Consider the following 19,069-nt stretch of genomic DNA (forward strand, 5'->3'; position numbering starts at 1 on the left):
CAGTTTGATCTGCCTACATGGTCTGTGTGCAAGTGTTATGTGTGAAAAAGTTTTAATGTTAATTTTATCTGTTGTTTACCATTTTTAATGTGACTTTGCTGCTGCCCTCTTGGCCAGGTCTTCCTTGTAAAGGAGATCTCTGATCTCAATGGGACTAAGCTGGTTAAATAAATGCTAAATAAAAAAAAAAAAACATTTTAAAGTTTAAACAGAACTTCAGTGGAAATAAACTTCACATTCAGAAACTTAAGCTGTTTATATTTGCTCAAAAAGACAGAAAATTGTCCAAAATGACTCAAATATTAATCAGAATGAATAACAAATGGTCCAAAATAATAAAAATAGAATGCTCAAAATGACAAAAGTTGACCAAAGTAGCTCTGAAATGTTTCACATTTACTTCAGCGTAGGTAAAGCATTTTTCTATTAATAATTTGATTGTGCAGAATAACTAAAGTCTTTAATAAACATCATGAATTGCATTGTAATAAATTAAAAAAAATTGTAAATTTGTCCAGAAAAAGTAAAAAAAACATCATAATGACATAAACATTCCAATAATTAATCAAAACTGATAAAAAAAATAATGAATGCTTGTAAATAAATATAATGGAATACATTAAAGTGAATAACACAATCAGATAAAATGAGATTTCCCTTTTGTTGATTGTTCTCTGGAGTTCTCTGATTTTCCATAGTCCAGAGCGGCCCTGAAGGCATCATCACATCACGTGACAGCCCAGACATGGCGGCCTCCCGGAGACGGCTGCTCTGTTTACGCTCCGGATTGTTCACTTTTCTGCTGCTTTACTGCGTTTATTCTCACCTGCAGGTGGTTCTGGCTGATGACGTGGACAAGTGCGAACACCTGAGACTCGGACAATATCCTTTGATTCAGATTTAACCGCCGGAAGTCAGATTTAGAGGAGTTTAAAGACACGAAGGATGCGGCTAACTGATGCTAACGTTAGCTTAGCGGAGCGTTAGTATCAGTTTAATTCATGTAAAAATATTGGAGATAATTTATAATCTGCTGGGTTTTACTGTGACATTAGGAGCTGCTGTTAATGTTGGAAGCTGAATAAACCGACTGACTGTTGTTGGGATATAAATCAGTGTTTAAATGAGGATTCTGTGATGTTTTGATTTGATGCCAGACTTTGAGTTCAATGAATCTGAACGTTTTTAACATAAAAACTGATTTTCTGTTTTAAACAGGAGAAATAAGACAGCAGTGTTAATATGAGCTGGACTGATGATGTTAAGAATTAACCAGTTATTAGTCCATAAACATGAGACGGTAATAAACAGCAGCGATTTAAAATCAGTTTTCTGTCATTTTCATGTGAGAGGCTGGAAGCTGCTGGTAGTTCCGCTTTAGATGAAATATTTATAAACTTTATTTCAGTTTAATACAACTTTATTTATCCATGAAGGTATTTTAATTTTAGAATTTAAAATAATTTCTAGACCATGACAAGTTGTTTTGATCGTAAAGTAAAAAACTAGATTGTTCTTTGTTTTTTGTGTTTTTGTGTCACATTTTTGTAATATTTTGTTGTTTTTGTCTGTTTCTTTGTCGTTTTGTTTCATAATTTGTCATTTTTGTGTTGTTTTTGTCCATTTTTTGTCAAATTTTCTGTTTTGTCCTTTGTCTCATTTTTGTCATTTTGGGTCAATTTTTTGTAATATTTTGTTTTGTTTTTGTTATTTTGATGAATAAATCTGGATGCTAGGAGGAGTTATTAAAGTTCTAACAGGTGTCCAGGAGTATTTTGGGGTTTCTGAACATACGTGACGTCGTTCTGCTGCTCTGTTAAACTTATTTCAGCGTCTCTAAAGTATTTCTGATCAAACCGACTCCTTCACTTTTGTTCCTTCACTTGCTTCACGTATTTCTGTAAAGATCCAAAGATCGATGAAGCAACTCAGGAACCAGAGAACTGCAGAGACACCACGGCCTGGGGTGAGTCTGGACCAAGTGCTGTGATAGTAGAAACACCAGGAAATACTGCAGTACTAGTGCTACACCTGCAAATACTGCAGTACTAGTGCTACACCTGCAAATACTGCAGTACTAGTGCTACACCTGGAGTACTCTAGTGCAAGAAAAAATAGTGCTAATCTCAAACCAAAGTACTCAATAAAATGTACTCAGAGGTTAAAGTATTCCATCGTTAAAACTGGTGGAGCTTTTGTTATTTTTCTTTGCAAACTAATTGGACAAGTTTAAGTTTAGGTTTTAGACATATTAGAAGACAACGTTTGAGTCGTTGTGGGCGATGTTTTGGGGTCATTTTAGACAATTTCTAGTCATTTTTACCAAATATTGAGTCAGTTTGGACACATTTCTGTTATTTTAGACATTTACTAAGTTATTTTTTTAGTATTCTTTACTCATTTTACACAATTTTTAAAACTTTTTGAGCCAGTTTTCAACTTTTTGTACAATTTGTGAGTCATTTTTGACCTCTTTTTTGGCTCGTTGGACAAGTTTCAAGTCATTTTGGACCATTTTATGTCAATTATCTGTATTTTCTAGTCATTTTAGAGTCAATTTGAGACACGTTTCTCTCATTTTAGTCATTATGAACCTGTTTTTCATCAACTTTTTGTTACTTTGGACATGTTTTGAGCCATTTCAGACCATTTATTCAGTCATTTTGAGCAACACAGACTCATTATTATGAACAAATATAAGTTTTTGGACACATTTTAAGACATGTTTTAAGTTATTTTGGTCTAATTTTGAGTCATTGCGGGTCATTTTTTGTAATTTTGGACAATTTTTAGTAATTATTATCAAATATTGAGTCAGTTTGGACACATTTCTGTTATTTTAGACAAATATTAAGTTATCTTTTACTATTCTTTACTCACTTTAGAAAGTTATAAAAACATCTTGATCCATTTGTGTCATTGTTACTCTTATTGAGAGATATTTTGGAGACTTTTTTGATTTAGTTTGATCATTTTAAGCATTTTTTAAATCATTCTGAACTGTTCTTCAGTCACTTTGAACGTAACTTTGCATCATTTTGAGCCCATTTTAAATCATTCTGAACCATTTGAGCTCGTTTAAAACCATGTTTTTTGTCCTTTTAGACAATTATTGAGTCACTTTAAATCAATTATGAGTCACAATGTTCTAATTTTTAGTTGTTTTGGACACATTTTAGTCTTTTTAAATCATTTGTCAGTCATTCTGTGTTTGCCCAAAGATCTTTGTTTTACTGTCAGAGGAGGAAAGAAAGCAGAAATATTCAGATTGAAGAAGCTGAAATCACAGAATTCAGATGTTATTTTAAAATGACTCAAACTTATTGATCAGTTATCAGAACAGCTGAAGGATAATTTATTGTTTGATAACTGATCGATCAGATTTAGTTTAGAAACACAGAACAGCATGAAGAGGAAAAATGTTGGTGTGTTTGCAAGCCAGCTGCAGTGTTTTATCCCATATAGAAACGTGTGTGTGTGTGTCTGTGTGTGTGTGTGGTTGTGTGTTTCAGTGGAGTGCCTCCCAGCTCCGAACATCAGCTGTCGGCTCTCCAACGGGACGGAGTTCAGGTTCAGCGGGGACGAGGTCGGATTCAACAAAACCATCCCCTGCAGGAACGTGTGAGTACAACACACACACACACACACACACACACACACACACACACACACACACACACACACACACACACACACACACACACACACACACACACACACTGTCGGCTGCAGGTTTCTGTTCTTCAGTTTTTTCGTGTTTTACAGCTGAAGACTAAATTATCAGCCCCTCCTATGAATTTTTTTTCTTTTAATTTCTCGGTTCTATTAAACAGATGAAGGAGTTTTTATCACAGCTTTTCCAAACATGCTTGTTTTATTTTGGTTTGCACACAGAAACTAAATTATTTAACAGAAACCAAAAGCTCCCAAGGGCAAAATAATGTCCATAATAATGAGTCTGTGTCGTCCAAAATGACTCAGAAATGTTCCGAAATGGCTCAAAACTTGTCCAAAGTAACAAGAAGCTGATGAAAAACAGGTTCATAATGACTGAAATGAGAGAAACGTTTCTCAAATTGTCCCTAAAATGACTAGAAATTACAATAAATGACATGAAATGGTCCAAAATGACTTGAAACTTGTCCAACGAGCCAAAAACTGGTTCAAAATGTTCTAAAAACTTTCTAAACTCACTAAAGAATACTAAAAAAATAACGTAGAGAAACATTTCCAGACTTACTCAAAATTGGGCAAAAATGACTGGAAATTGTCCAAAATTACAAAAATTACCAAGAATGATTCAGTGTCACAAAATAACCTAAATGTGTTTAAAAATGACCCATAAATGGTGCAAAATGGCTTGAAACTGGTCCAAAGTAACAAGAAGTTGTCTAAAAGGATGAAAAACTTTTTAAAAAATGACTGAAAAATGCATCAAATGGCCTCTAAAATGACTAGAAATTATAAATAAATGACATAAAATGGTCCAAAATGACTTGAAACTTGTCCAACGAGCCAAAAAAGAGGTAAAAAAAATGACTCACAAATTGTCCAAAGTGTTGAAAACGGGTTCAAAATGTTTTAAAAACTTTTTTAAATGAGTAAAGAATAATACCCTAAAATTTGATAGGAGGTGAATAATTTATTCTTTAGCTGGACGTAATAAAGAGTAAATCCTCTCTGGAATCAGAATGGAGCTGTGTGTCCAGTGTGTTGTATTGTGTTGTTGTGTTGTGTTGTTGTTGTGTTGTGCAGACTACAGCAGTAACGTTGTGTTTCCTCCAGGAGCGGTTACTCCTATAAGGTTGCCGTGGCGTTGTCTCTGTTCCTGGGCTGGCTGGGAGCCGATCGCTTCTACCTGGGATATCCTGCTCTGGGTAGGAAGACTTTATCTACATTTGTCTGCTTTACCTGGACAGGTGAGAGAGAGGACAGGAGGAGGACAGGTGAGAGAGGACAGGAGGAGGACAGGTGGAGGACAGGTGAGAGAGAGGACAGGTGGAGGACAGGTGAGAGAGAGGACAGGTGGAGGACAGGTGAGAGAGGACAGGTGGAGGACAGGTGAGAGAGAGGACAGGTGAGAGAGGACAGGAGGAGGACAGGTGAGAGAGAGGACAGGTGAGAGAGAGGACAGGTGAGAGAGAGGACAGGTGAGAGAGAGGACAGGTGAGAGAGGACAGGAGGAGGACAGGTGAGAGAGAGGACAGGTGAGAGAGAGGACAGGTGGAGGACAGGTGAGAGAGACACCTGTAAGTCAGCAGACAGTCAGAAACACTAAAGCTTTTTAAAAACCTGGTCTTTCCATGAACCCTCGTTGGTTTTCAGTCTGACTCAAAGACACAGAAATCGTGGAACAGAGATCTATATTCTGTCTGACCTGATCACTACCGTATCCATCCCCCGCTCTGTTTACATCCTGGAGTCTTTGTTTGGTGGAAAGTTTCACTCATTTACACAATTATTCAGTTATTTTAGACACATTTCGTTTTTTTGGACAAATTTTAAGTCATTGTGGGTAATTTTTTGTTATTTTGGATCATTTCTAGTAATTTTAACCAAATTTTGAGTCAATTTTGACACGTTTCTGTCATTCTAGACGTTTTGAACCAGTTTTTCATCTTGTTAGACAATTTTAGGTTGCTTTGGATCAGTTTCAAATCATTTTAGACCATCTGAGTCATTTTGGACGACAGACTTATTATGGACTAGTTCTGGTTTTAGACACATCTTAAGACAAATTTTGAGTCACTGTGGGTAATTTTTTTGTAATTTTGGACATCCATCCATCCATCCATCCATCCATCCATTCATCCATCCATCCATCCTTCCATCCATCCATCCATCCTCTATCCACCGCTTTATCCTCACTAGGGTCATGGGGGGTGCTGGAGTCTATCCCAGCTGACTCGGTGAAGTCAGGGGACACCCTGGACAGGTCACCAGTCTGTCACAGGGCTACATATACAGACACACAATCACACTCACATTCACACCTACGGACAATTTAGAGTAACCAATTAACCTCAGCATGTTTTTGGACTGTGGGAGGAAGCCGGAGTACCCGGAGAAAACCCACGCATGCACAGGGAGAACATGCAAACTCCATGCAGAAAGATCCCAGGCCGGGATTTGAACCGGGATCTTCTGGCTGCAAGGCCAAAGTGCTAACCACTACCCTACTGTGCAGCCCTAATTTTGGACAATTTCTGTTAATTTTTTATCAAATTTTGAATCGGTTTAGACACATTTCTGGCATTTTAGACAAATACTAAGGTTCTTTTTACTATTCTTTACACATTGTAGAACGTAATTAAAACATTTTGAAACAGTTTTTGGCTTGTTGGACAAGTTTCAAGTAATTTTGGGCCAGTTTATGTCATTTGTTTTTTAATTCTATCAATTTTAGAAACGATGTGAGACAAATTTTTGTCATTGTAGTCATTTTTAGACCAGTTTTTCATTATTTTAGACAGCTTTTTATTATTTTGGACAAGTTTTGAGTCATTTCTGTTCATTTTGGACAACACTGACTCATTATTATGGACAAATTTCAGTTTTTAGACACATTTTAAGTTGTTTTAGACACATTTTGTCGTCATTGACCAAATCTGAGTAATTCTGAACGACCTCTAACTCACTTTTGGCCGAATATGACTCATTTCTGTGTTTTCTTTCACCAGTAAATGGATAATTCTGGGATGGAGCTTGATAAACACAGTTTAGTCTTTGTTTATTTGAAACCTTCCAGAATACAGACACACTAATGTGGAACCCGGCAGCCAGAAATGAACCAGAATGAACCTTTCAGACCTGAAACTGGTTCATCTGAGTCTAAATGTTGGTGTCGTTTCATCCATCGGTTTGTTCTGCAAAAATCAGTTTTTACAATAAATCTGACTTGGCTCCACTCAGACCGACCTGAGCCAAAGCAGGACAACACACACACACACACACACACACGTTTGTTTATCTATACCGGTGGGGACTTACCATTGACTCCCATTCATATCTAAACCTTAACCTTAACCAAACCTTAACCCAGACCAAAACAATGTCTAACCCTAAAGAAACGTTTTTGCACTTTCACTTTTTTCAGTAACAACAACATGGCCAAGAAAACACTGTTTAAACTTGTGGGGACCAAAATGAGGTCCCCACCGTAAGACAAGTCCCCACCGGTATAGATAAACATGTACACACACACACACACACACACACACACACACACTCTCTCTCTCTCTCGTCCTCTTTGTCCAGCTGCAGGTGTCTCATTAAAGGATAAAAACTGCTCCTTGTTGTGTAAATCATAACTGTTATTCTCTGTTATTGTGTTTTTATTGTGTTGTTGTGTTGTTGGTGTGTGTCGTTCACACAAACAAAAACTAATGAATTCAGGCTGAAAACACTGAATGTAGAAGCAGTTGAACGTTTTCATCAGCGTTTCAGAGAAGCTGCTGTTCCAGCTCACCCTCACAAACATCATCTGATGGATTCACTGACTAATCTGTTTTTTTAATCTTTCTGACTAAAATTAATCTTTGTTCACACTGTGACACTGTGGTAGTTTAACATGATGCAGAAACACATATATTAACATTATAAATCCATATATTATATATTAATGTGTCTGTTTCAGAGATTCAGGGACTAAACTGTACGTTCAGCCGCTTTACAAATAAAAACAGATTTTTATTCAGATCATGTTGTTTTCATCCTGGAACAGACATTTATCAGACTGTAAGATAAATATTGGATCTACATTCAGTGACCAGCGTTCATCCACTGCTTTGCTTCCATGTGTGATAAAGGTGATAATAAGTGAGCTGCAAAATGTCCAGAACAAGTTCAGAATTGTTCAGAATGACCCAGAATCTGGCCAAAATAACCAAAGATGTGTCCAAAACTGCTACAAATGTGGCTAAAACAACCAAAAAAAATGCCCAACATGGGTCAAACCTCCTCAGTAATAATTGATTATCTAAACGGACTCATAAGTTGTCCACTGTGGCTGGGAGCTTGTCCATAATACCAAAATCCTGTCTAAAATGACTCAAATCCTGTCCTGAATTGTTCAAAAATGTCCAAAACAGCTCTAAACTGAACGTCTTAATGTTTGTCTGTATCTGAGGAAAGCTTTTAAAGGATTTAATCCTTCAGCTGAGGAGAAAACTTGAGGCGTTTCATTCGACCAACTGCAGATATTTACTGCTTAAAGTCACTTTTAAACTCGGACGTTTGCTGGAAATGAGGAACTCATTCAATCATAAAATGAGTCCTGTGTGATTATTGATTATAAATGTTTGATCTGTTTGATGATTGATTATAAATGTTTATTGATTCTAAGTGTTCCATCTGTTTGATTATTGATTATAAATCTCTGATCTGTTTGATGGTAGAATCTTGTTCCTGCTCTAAATGTTCTCTGTTTTACATCGACTGTCCCGTTTCCTCTCAGGACTGCTGAAGTTCTGCACCGTTGGTTTCTGTGGAATTGGGACGCTGATCGACTTCATACTGATCGCCATGCAGGTGAGTCTCTGAGACATTTGGTATTGGTCTGGTTAAGGTCTGGTACTGATCTGGTACTGGTCTGGTACAGGTCTTGTACTGGTCTGGCAGAAGTCTGGTAGAGGTCTGGTACAGGTCTTGTACTGGTCTGGCAGAAGTCTGGTAAAGGTCTGGTACAGGTCTTGTACTGGTCTGGCAGAAGTCTGGTAGAGGTCTGGTACAGGTCTTGTACTGGTCTGGTAAAGGTCTGGAAGAGGTCTGATACTGGTCTGGTAGAGGTCTGGTAGTGGTCTGTTTGAGGTCTGACCTTTAAAACAACAAAAGTAGGAAACACTTTCTACAGTCAGTCAATGGAGCCATCAAGATCAGCATCAATATTATTGATTATTGATTAGATTATAAATCTGTCACTTTTTAAATATTTGAGCTCCTTCACCATCTTCCATCAACATAAACTCAATATTTGGGGGTTTAAACCTAAATGGGACCTTTTTCTGAAGGATATTATTCACCATTCTGTTTAGTTTAATGGATCAGATGTTAAATTTTCCATCAAATGAATCAACAAGAGCAATCCGAGATTTCTGACCTCCGCCAAGGGAAGATAATACGAAGTTGGAAAATCTAAATCCGGATCCAGAATCCAGATCCTTAACCGGATCAACACAAAATTTGAATGAAGTCTTCCCTGGGCCAAGATCCACCTCTGGTGAAAATTTCATGAAGATCCGACAAGTAGTTTCCGAGAAATCCTGTCCACAGACACGCACACAGACAGACAAATAAATAAACGGACCCGATCGCATAACCTCCTTGGCGGAGGTAGTAATGAAAACTAGACAAGCCCTCAGTGGGTGGCAGAACCACGCCATCTACTGGCGAGTTTCAGTAGATGGCATGAAATATACTGACAGTCAATAGAAACTTTGAGGTAGAAATGTACACAGAATTCTACTTGTAGGGGGGTTGTAATGATTCATTGTGGATTTACTGATGATCTAGTGCCCTGGTAGTTGAGATAATGATGAGTTGTCATTTTGTCATGATTCATTGCACATGGGTTGGTCACTTTGCAAAAGTGAACCAAATACACACCAAGCAGTACTCAGTGAGTATCTGCACAATGTGAGAATGGGTTTTCAAGGCCTATATAAAGGCCCAAAAAAGGCCACCATTGTTAGTCCAGTGAACAGCATCATGCCGCGTCTATCACATGAACAACGTCTCCGGGCACTGGGTATGGTGGAGGCCGCTTTGAGCTACAGTGATGTATCCAGGCGTATGGGCTGTTCCCAACCCACAATCAGAAGCCTGGTCCAAAGCATGCGCCGACGGATTGCTGCCTGCATCCAAGCACATGGAGGCCATACTCGGTATTGACTGTTGTGACTTTGTGTTTGGCAGGTGCCGTTTTCTTTTGTGAAATTCTTTATTTTGAAATCATTCGTGAAACTTTAGATTTTTGTTTCTGTATGCCAATATGCTAAACAAATGATTCATATGAAGAAAATCCAGTTTGGGGCTTCAAAATAAAAATTATGTTGAAAAATATGGTCTCAAAGTTTCTATTGACTGTCCGTGTACTTGCATGTGACTCTGTATCAATTTTGATCATCCTACATATCTCCCTCCCTACTTGATCTGCTGACCTGTAACTCACAACTGAGCAGGGGACCTTAGACTGATCTTCAGTGCCAAGTTTGATCATCCTGACTTCAGCACTTGCAGAGATATCGGACCGGACATACATACATACATACACACACACACACATACATACCCACATACATACTTACCCAGCCAGATACCGCACCGAATGCAATAACCCTGCCGACGTACATCAGGCGTGGTTAATAATCGACTCCCGGTTTGTTGTTGTAAAGAGTCGCTGCTCTCAGGAACCTCCTGTCTTCGTGTTTTAGCTGCAGAATAAACGGCTTCCTGCTTAGTATTTACATGGTCCAGCTGAGGGATGAAGTTTTTAATGGACTCGGCAGACGGATGGAGGAGGGAAGCCGGAGGTGAGGGGACGAATCGCTCCGTCCTGCTGAGGCGCTTTAGATAATAGAGGCTGGAGATCCATCACTGGAGGCTGACGGGAGGAAGGACGGATGGATGGGCGCACTAATGGTCCGTTTAAACCTGGACGGGTTTGACGGATCAGAGAGTTCTACCTCAACTTAATGCTATCATTAACCCTCTGAGACGTCCTCAGAGATGCTCCAGTCCTCAGACCTGTAGGGAATGACAGATAGAAATCTACAGATGTCTGATTTCAGACGCTTTTATTTAATTTCTGTTTCTCTGTAAACACCGCCTGCAGTTCAGCTGAAGGTCCTGACGTTTTTATTGTTATTCCTTTACAGTGTCCATTTACAGACACCTCTCCTGCTCTATGTCACAAGGCAAGGCACAAAATGACAAAAATGACACAGAAAAGACAAAAATGAGACAGAAAATGACAAAAAAAACAAGACAGAAAATGACAAAAATGAGACAGAAAATAACAAATTAAGACACAAGGCGACCAAAACAAGGTGACAAAAACAAGACAAAATAACAAGATACAAAACGAGAAGAAAATGACAAGACGACAGAAACGAAACAGAAAATGACAAAAATGAGACACATGACAAAAACAAGACAAAATGACAAAACAAGACAGAAAATTGACAGATGTAAGACAGAAAATGACACAAATGAGAAGCAAAATGACAAAAATGAGACATAAAACAACAAAAACAAAACAGAAAATTACAAGAACGAGACACAAAACGACAAAAACAAGACCAAAAACAACAAGAAGACACAAAACGACAGAAATGAGACACAAAATGACAAAAAGAAGACTTAAATTTCAGACGGTCCTTGAATGCATCATCATGATGGGTGGTTCCATGAGGAGATGAGAGAAAAAGTCTGGAGATAGAAAAACATCTAGAGGATGAGGAGATCTTTCTGTTCTCTCATTTCCATTGTTCTGAGTCCTACTGACAGAAGACATCTCCATCGTTCTCTCTCCTCCTCCATGATGTTCTAGTTCCTCAGAACTGCAGGACTTCAGATTGAAATGATCCATAAACCTCTCAGAGTTACACAGCTGTTGACTCTTTGTGTTGTGTTTGTGTTGCAGATTGTGGGTCCAGCAGACGGATCGAACTACATTGTGGATTATTACGGAGCCCGACTGACCCGTCTGTCCATCACCAACCAGACCTACAGGAAGCCTCACCTGTCCCTGTGAACACACCTGGACACACCTGCACCCACTGCACTGTGAGTTCTGACAACAAGCGCAGAAAAAGTTGTTGCTAAATATTCTAAACTCATTTAAATGTGGATTTCTTCTGATTCCCAAAAACGAGACTTCAGAGTAGCGAGAAAACTACAAAACAACCAGATTATTTGATATAGACAAGCGGTGACCACAAATAGACACAAAACAACCACAAAGAGACACAATACAACCACAAAGAGACACAATACAACCACAGAGACACAATACAACCACAAAGAGAAACAATACAACTACAAAGAGACACAAAACAACCACAAAGAGAAACAATACAACCACAAAGAGACACAATACAACGACAAAGAGAAACAATACAACCACAAAGAGACACAATACAACCACAGAGACACAATACAACCACAAAGAGAAACAATACAACTACAAAGAGACACAAAACAACCACAAAGAGAAACAATACAACCACAGAGACACAATACAACCACAAAGAGAAACAATACAACCACAAAGAGACACAAAACAACCACAAAGAGAAACAATACAACCACAAAGAGACACAATACAACCACAAAGAGAAACAATACATCCACACAGAGAAACAATACATCCACAAAGAGACACAGTACAACCACAAAGAGACACAATACAACCACAGAGACACAATACAACCACAAAGAGGAACAAAACAACCACAGAGACACAAAACAACCACAGAGACACAAAACAACCACAAAGAGGAACAAAACAACCACAGAGACACAAAACAACCACAAAGAGACACAAAACAACCACAGAGAGACACAAAACAACCACAGAGAGACACAAAACAACCACAGAGAGACATAAAACAAACACAAAGAGACACAATACAACCACAAAGAGAGACAAAACAACCACAGAGACACAACACAACCACAAAGATACACAATACAACCACACAAAGATACACAAAACAAACACAAAGAGACACAAAACAACCACAGAGAGACACAAAACAACAGAGCCACAAAACAACCACAGAAAGACACAAAACTATTAAATCCAGCTCAATGTTCTGTATATATTCTAAAACTACATTTATGGCATCATATAAATATAGCTAATAAATGACGTCATGGAGTTATGCTTCATGTTGGTGTCGGGTCGCGCTGACATTCTGCTGTTATTGATCACGATGGATGATGTAAAAGATGAAGATCAACTTTATTGATCTGTCGACTCAAACGTGAGAGCAGCTCAGCAGACAGAAGCAGGAGATAAAGATGAAGAAGATATAAAAAAAGATATAAAAACCAGCCTAAATATACCAAAATAAAGATCAAAATGATACAGATGATGAAACGGTGAGTTCGTCTTCAGTTCAGGACCAGGAACGAACAGTTTATTGATTATAGATATAAGTTATAAACCGTAGCATCTGCAGAGTGACTGTATGTTCAGCAGTGAGTCTGACCCAGAGGTTCAACTGGTTTAAGGAGGATTTAAATACGCTAAATGTAATAAAAAATCAGATATTTCCCCTCATCGATCGGCCCTGATTGAGACAGAAAGGACAGAAACTAAGAGAGGAGACGTTAAAATATAACTGCTGCTCTGGTTTCTCCCCTCTGATCTGTCTTACTTCTAAAATGTGTCTTAAATAAATGAAAATATGTCCTGAAACGGATTCCCTGAGACACTCGGGTCTCTGAGGACGCACTAGTTAAATATCAGATAAAGTCACCTTGCAGCAGGTTTCTGAGGGAATAAAGGAGCTGAAATCCAACCGATAAAGGTTCAGTTCACTTTAGTTTTTATCTGGAGCTTCAGTTTGACTCATTGAATAAAACTGAATAAACAGACTTTAACCTTTAGGATTCATCAGGCAGGAGATCAGAGTTCAGTTCTGATAAATTAACAACCACAAAGAGAAACAAAAGAACAGCAAAGAGAAACAAAACAACCGCAAATAGAAACAACCGCAAACAGGAACAAAACAACCGCCAAGAGAAACAAAACAACCACAAAGAGAAACAAAACAACTACAAACAAGAACAAAACAACCGCAAACAGGAACAAAACAACCGCCAAGAGAAACAAAACAACCACAAAGAGAAACAAAACAACCGCAAAGAGAAACAAAACAACCGCAAATAGAAACAACCGCAAACAGGAACAAAACAACCGCCAAGAGAAACAAAACAACCACAAAGAGAAACAAAACAACCACAAACAGGAACAAAACAACCGCCAAGAGAAACAAAACAACCGCAAACAAGAACAAAACAACCGCAAACAGGAACAAAACAACCACAAAGAGAAACAAAACAACCACAAACGGGAACAAAACAACCGCAAAGAGAAACAAAACAACCGCAAAGAGAAACAAAACAACCACAAACAGGAACAAAATAACCGCAAAGAGAAACAAAACAACCACAAACAAGAACAAAACAACCGCAAACAGGAACAAAACAACTGTAAACAGGAACAAAACAACCACAAAGAGAAACAAAACAACCACAAACAGGAACAAAACAACCACAAAGAGAAACAAAACAACCACAAAGAGAAACAAAACAACCACAAACAAGAACAAAACAACCGCAAACAGGAACAAAACAACCACAAAGAGAAACAAAACAACCGCAAAGAGAAACAAAACAACCGCAAACAAGAACAAAACAACCGCAAACAGGAACAAAACAACCACAAAGAGAAACAAAACAACCGCAAAGAGAAACAAAACAACCGCAAACAAGAACAAAACAACCGCAAACAGGAACAAAACAACCACAAAGAGAAACAAAACAACCACAAACGGGAACAAAACAACCGCAAACAGGAACAAAACAACTGTAAACAGGAACAAAACAACCACAAAGAGAAACAAAACAACCACAAATAGAAACAAAACAACCACCAAGAGAAACAAAACAACCACCAAGAGAAACAAAACAACCACCAAGAGAAACAAAACAACCACAAAGAGAAACAAAACAACCACAAACAAGAACAAAACAACCGAGAACAGGAACAAAACAACCAGAGAGAGAAACAAAACAACCGCAAAGAGAAACGAAACAACCACAAAGAGAAACAAAGCAACCGCAAATGGAAACAAAACATCCGCAAATGGAAACAAAACATCCGCAAATGGAAACAAAACAACCACAAAGAGAAACAGAACAACTGCAAACAAAAAACAACCACAAAGAGAAAACAAAACAACCACAAATAGAAATAAAACAACCTAAAAGTGAAACAAAACAACCGCAAAGAGAAACAAAACAACCACAAACGGAAACAAAAACAACTGCAAACAAAAACAAAACAACCACAAAGAGAAAACAAAACAACCACAAAGAGAAACAAAACAACCGAAAGAGAAACAAAACAACCGCAAACAAAAACAAAACAACCACAAAGAGAAACAGAACAACTGCAAACAAAAAACAACCACAAAGAGAAAACAAAACAACCACAAATAGAAACAAAACAACCACAAAGAAAAACAAAAAACCGAAAAGAGAAACAAAACAACCGCAAACAAAAACAAAACAACCGCAAAGAGAAACAGAACAACTGCAAACAAAAGAAACAACCACAAAGAGAAAACAAAACAACCACAAATAGAAACAAAACAACCGCAAACAAGAACAAAACAACCGCAAATAGAAACAAAACAACCGCGAATAGGAACAAAACAACCGCAAACAGAAACAAAACAACCGCAAACAAAAACAAAACAACCGCAAAGAAACATAAAACAACCACAAATAGAAGCAAAACACCTGCAAAGAAAAAAAAACAACCGCAAATAGAAACAAGACAACCGCAAATAGGAACAAAACAATCACAAAGAGAAACAAAACAACCGCAAATAGGAACAAAACAACCACAAATGGAAGCAAAACAACCACAAATAGAAACAAAACAACCGCAAACATAAACAAAACAACCGCAAAAAGAAACAGAACTGCAAACAAAAAACAACCACAAAGAGAAACAAAACAACCACAAAGAGAAACAAAACAACCACAAATAGAAACAAAACAACCACAAATAGAAACAAAACAACCACAAACGGAAACAAAACAACCGCAAACTAAAACAAAACAACCACAACGAGAAAACAAAACAACCGCAAAGAGAAACAAAACAACCGCAAATAGAAACAAAACAACCACAAAGAGAAAACAAAACAACCACAAAGAGAAACAAAACAACTGCAAAGAGAAACAAAACAACCACAAACAAAAACAAAACAACCACAAATAGAAACAAAACAACCGCAAAGAGAAACAAAACAACCACAAACGGAAACAAAAACAACCGCAAACAAAAACAAAACAACCACAAATAGAAACAAAACACCCGCAAAGAAAAAAACAACCGCAAATATAAACAAAACAACCGCAAATAGGAACAAAACAACCACAAATAGAAACAAAACAACCGCAAACAGAAACAAAACAACCACAAAGAGAATCAAAACAACCACAAACGGAAACAAAAACAACCGCAAACAAAAACAAAACAACCACAAATAGAAACAAAACAACCGCAAAGAGAAACAAAACAACCGCAAGAGAAACAAAACAACCGCAAAGAGAAACAAAACAACCACAAACAAAAACAAAACAACCACAAAGAGAAACAAAACAACCACAAAGAATAATAATAATAATACCTTTAATTTATAATGCACTTTACATATAAAATCTCAAAGTGCTACAAAAACATTGAAACAAACATATCAGAAATTCGTTAAAACTTAGAACGTCTTTCGCCCTTTCTTGAATGACTCCAGGGACTGTGGGGCCTCAGGGGTGGTGGTAATGCATGCCACAGTTTAGGAGCAGCTGTCCTGAATGCTCTGTCGCCCATTGTTCTCAGGTTGGATTTAGGAGTGAACAGAAGGTTGGTATTGGTGGACCGGAGTTGTCTGGAGACGGAGCGGAGGATTAAGAGTTCTGAACAGTAGTCCGGGGCATGTCCATGGATGCACTGATAGGCAAGCAGACAGACTTTGTATTGGATGCGTTTTGAGATTGGAAGCCAGTGAAGGTTATGGAGAACAGGTGTAATGTGAGCGTGTTTGAGCGTCCTCGTCAGGATCCTGGTATTGGTGTTTTGCACATGTTGAAGCTTTTGGAGGCCTTTTGATGGGACCCCGACGAGGAGGGCATTGCAATGGTCCAGCCTGGTGGAGACAAAGGCATGAACCAGCTTTTCTGTGTCGGAAGGGGAGAGAGTAAGACGAAGTTTGGAAATGAAATGAAATGTATTTATTTCGAACATGAACTTAACAGACAGCTAATGCAGCTTATACAAAATAAAACTGCAGCTAAAACAAGACATCACATAAATTTACAAATCATACATGTTCGAAAGGGAGTGGGAAGAAGACAGAACTTATTTAATCCCACCCCGAACAAGGTTACTTTATTACCAATTTATTTCTATATAACCAAAAATTGAATGGCAATAATATACAGCTATCCAACACACCACACACATCATTAAATAAGTATTCAATCATTGGGCCAATTACTCCTACAGATTTCTTTCTTTATACTTTCCTTAAATAAATATTAAATCATTTGGCCAGATACTCCTACTGATTTATATGTTCTTTATACTTTCCAAAAACTTTTTGTTTATACCTCTGTTTGAACTGGACGATATTGAGGCTTTGCTTCAGTTCCGTATCCAAATTATTCCACAGTCTCGACCTCTTGACTGTGACACTAAAGCCTTTCCTCGTCGTCCTATATTTTGGAATGATAAAATTTAATTCCTTGCGTAGTCTCTGGCAACATGTTCAATCTTGAAATTTATTATGTAAATTGTTGGTAATAGTTTTTTCTAGCGAGGAATAAAAATTGAGCCAGCTGAAATTCCACAATGTCACACATTTTTAGAAGTTTGGATTTTAGGAATAATGGCTTTGTGTGTTCCAGAAAGTGGGCCTTTTGGATTAAACGAACAGCTCTTTTCTGTAGTATGAGTGATGGTTTTAATGTACTCATATATGTGCTTTCCCACATTATAACACCATAATTTAAATAAGGAGAAATCGGAGAACAAAATAGTAAATGAAGGGATTTGCTATTTAAAAAATGCTTCGCTTTGGCCATAATTGAAATACTTCTCGATATTTTAATCAAGATATATTTTACATGTTGTTTCCACGTAATTCTATCATCAATTATGACTCCAAAGAAAACAAAACCACAAACAGAAACAAAACAACCACAAACAGAAACAAAACAACCACAGAGACAAAACCACCACAATAATAATTAATTATTGCTAACTGATGTTTTGTGTGTTTCTGCAGGTTCCTCCATCAGTCCTGTAAATACCGAGAAGACGGCTGATCAGCTCCTGATGTCTAGTTTAAACCTCTGTGTGCTTGTAAAAGTATTTAATTTATATCTGTGAGGAACATTTGTGTTTTCATCCTGATAACTAAAAAACATTCCTGCATTTATTATCCTCCAGTTCAGAAACGTCCACGCTGCTTCACTCCTTGTTTCTATCTCTAAGTTATGATGTTTGTCCATTAAAGTCTTTGTAAATAAAGGTTCGTTTGTGTTGATCTACACCTGACTCATGTTATTTTAGATTTTAGGATGAAGTTGTTAAAGTGAAGCTGAATCTGCTGAAACTGGTTTATGTCAGGGCAGTTCGGTTTCTTTTATTATTTTCTAAAAATGACCCATTAATCTGACGGTATGATGATTTTATGTGTAGTTTGTATGTCTTTTTATGCGGTTAAAAAATCTGAGAGACTGATCCAGAGTCAGTCGGTGAGTTTTAAATGAGGAGGAGAAAATAAAGATGTTAAACATCAGCGTCAGTTTGTTTCTGATTTACAGAGAAAGCGTTTTCAGCTTCAACTGTGGAGGATTTTAGTTCATCTGAGACACGAGTTTCCTGTTTAATTATTACTGTGCGTTTGTGTCTGTGTGTGTGTGTCTGTGCACGTGCGTGTGCGTGCGTGTTTCCTCAGCAGCCGTGTGGTTTTCATCAAAATTCAATTATCGTGTAGAAACACGCTTCACAGGATTCACAGCTCAGGAGGAAGAGAAGCAGCAGCAGGAGATACAGGAGAGTGTGTTACAATGTGTGTGTGTGTGTGTGTGTGTGTGTGTGTGTGTTCTAGTGTGTGTATTAAAGTGTGTGTATGTGTGTGTGTGTGTATGTGTGTGTGAGAGAGAGAGAGAGTTGTGATAACCAACAGCTGAGGTTAAAGGTGAAGTGTCTCTCTCACACACAGACTCTGAACGTTACAGAACCATTATTTAATGCCACTTCCTC

At 37.8% G+C, this 19,069-nt stretch overlaps 1 protein-coding gene across 1 annotated transcript; it reads left to right on the top strand.

Annotated features, from left to right (window-relative positions):
- Window positions 1–718: 718 nt before the first annotated feature.
- tm2d1 (TM2 domain containing 1) lies at window positions 719–18,351 on the top strand. Its single transcript, XM_022216604.2, has 7 exons — window positions 719–882; window positions 1,893–1,966; window positions 3,513–3,621; window positions 4,786–4,877; window positions 8,456–8,529; window positions 11,642–11,784; window positions 18,087–18,351. Exons 1-6 carry the CDS (start codon window positions 746–748, stop codon window positions 11,750–11,752), a joined length of 597 nt encoding a protein of 198 aa, XP_022072296.1. The 5' UTR covers window positions 719–745; the 3' UTR covers window positions 11,753–11,784; window positions 18,087–18,351.
- Window positions 18,352–19,069: the final 718 nt, after the last annotated feature.

The sequence above is a fragment of the Acanthochromis polyacanthus genome, chromosome 4 (assembly GCF_021347895.1).
Source record: "Acanthochromis polyacanthus isolate Apoly-LR-REF ecotype Palm Island chromosome 4, KAUST_Apoly_ChrSc, whole genome shotgun sequence".
NCBI lineage: Eukaryota > Metazoa > Chordata > Actinopteri > Pomacentridae > Acanthochromis > Acanthochromis polyacanthus.

Bases quoted from the DNA above. Each gene is read 5' to 3' on its own strand.
- tm2d1 (XM_022216604.2), top strand. From the start codon at position 746: ATGGCGGCCTCCCGGAGACGGCTGCTCTGTTTACGCTCCGGATTGTTC. The intron at 883-1,892 runs ATATCCTTTGAT...CACTTGCTTCAC, and splicing joins GAACACCTGAGACTCGGACA to GTATTTCTGTAAAGATCCAA. The intron at 3,622-4,785 runs GTGAGTACAACA...TGTTTCCTCCAG, and splicing joins ACCATCCCCTGCAGGAACGT to GAGCGGTTACTCCTATAAGG.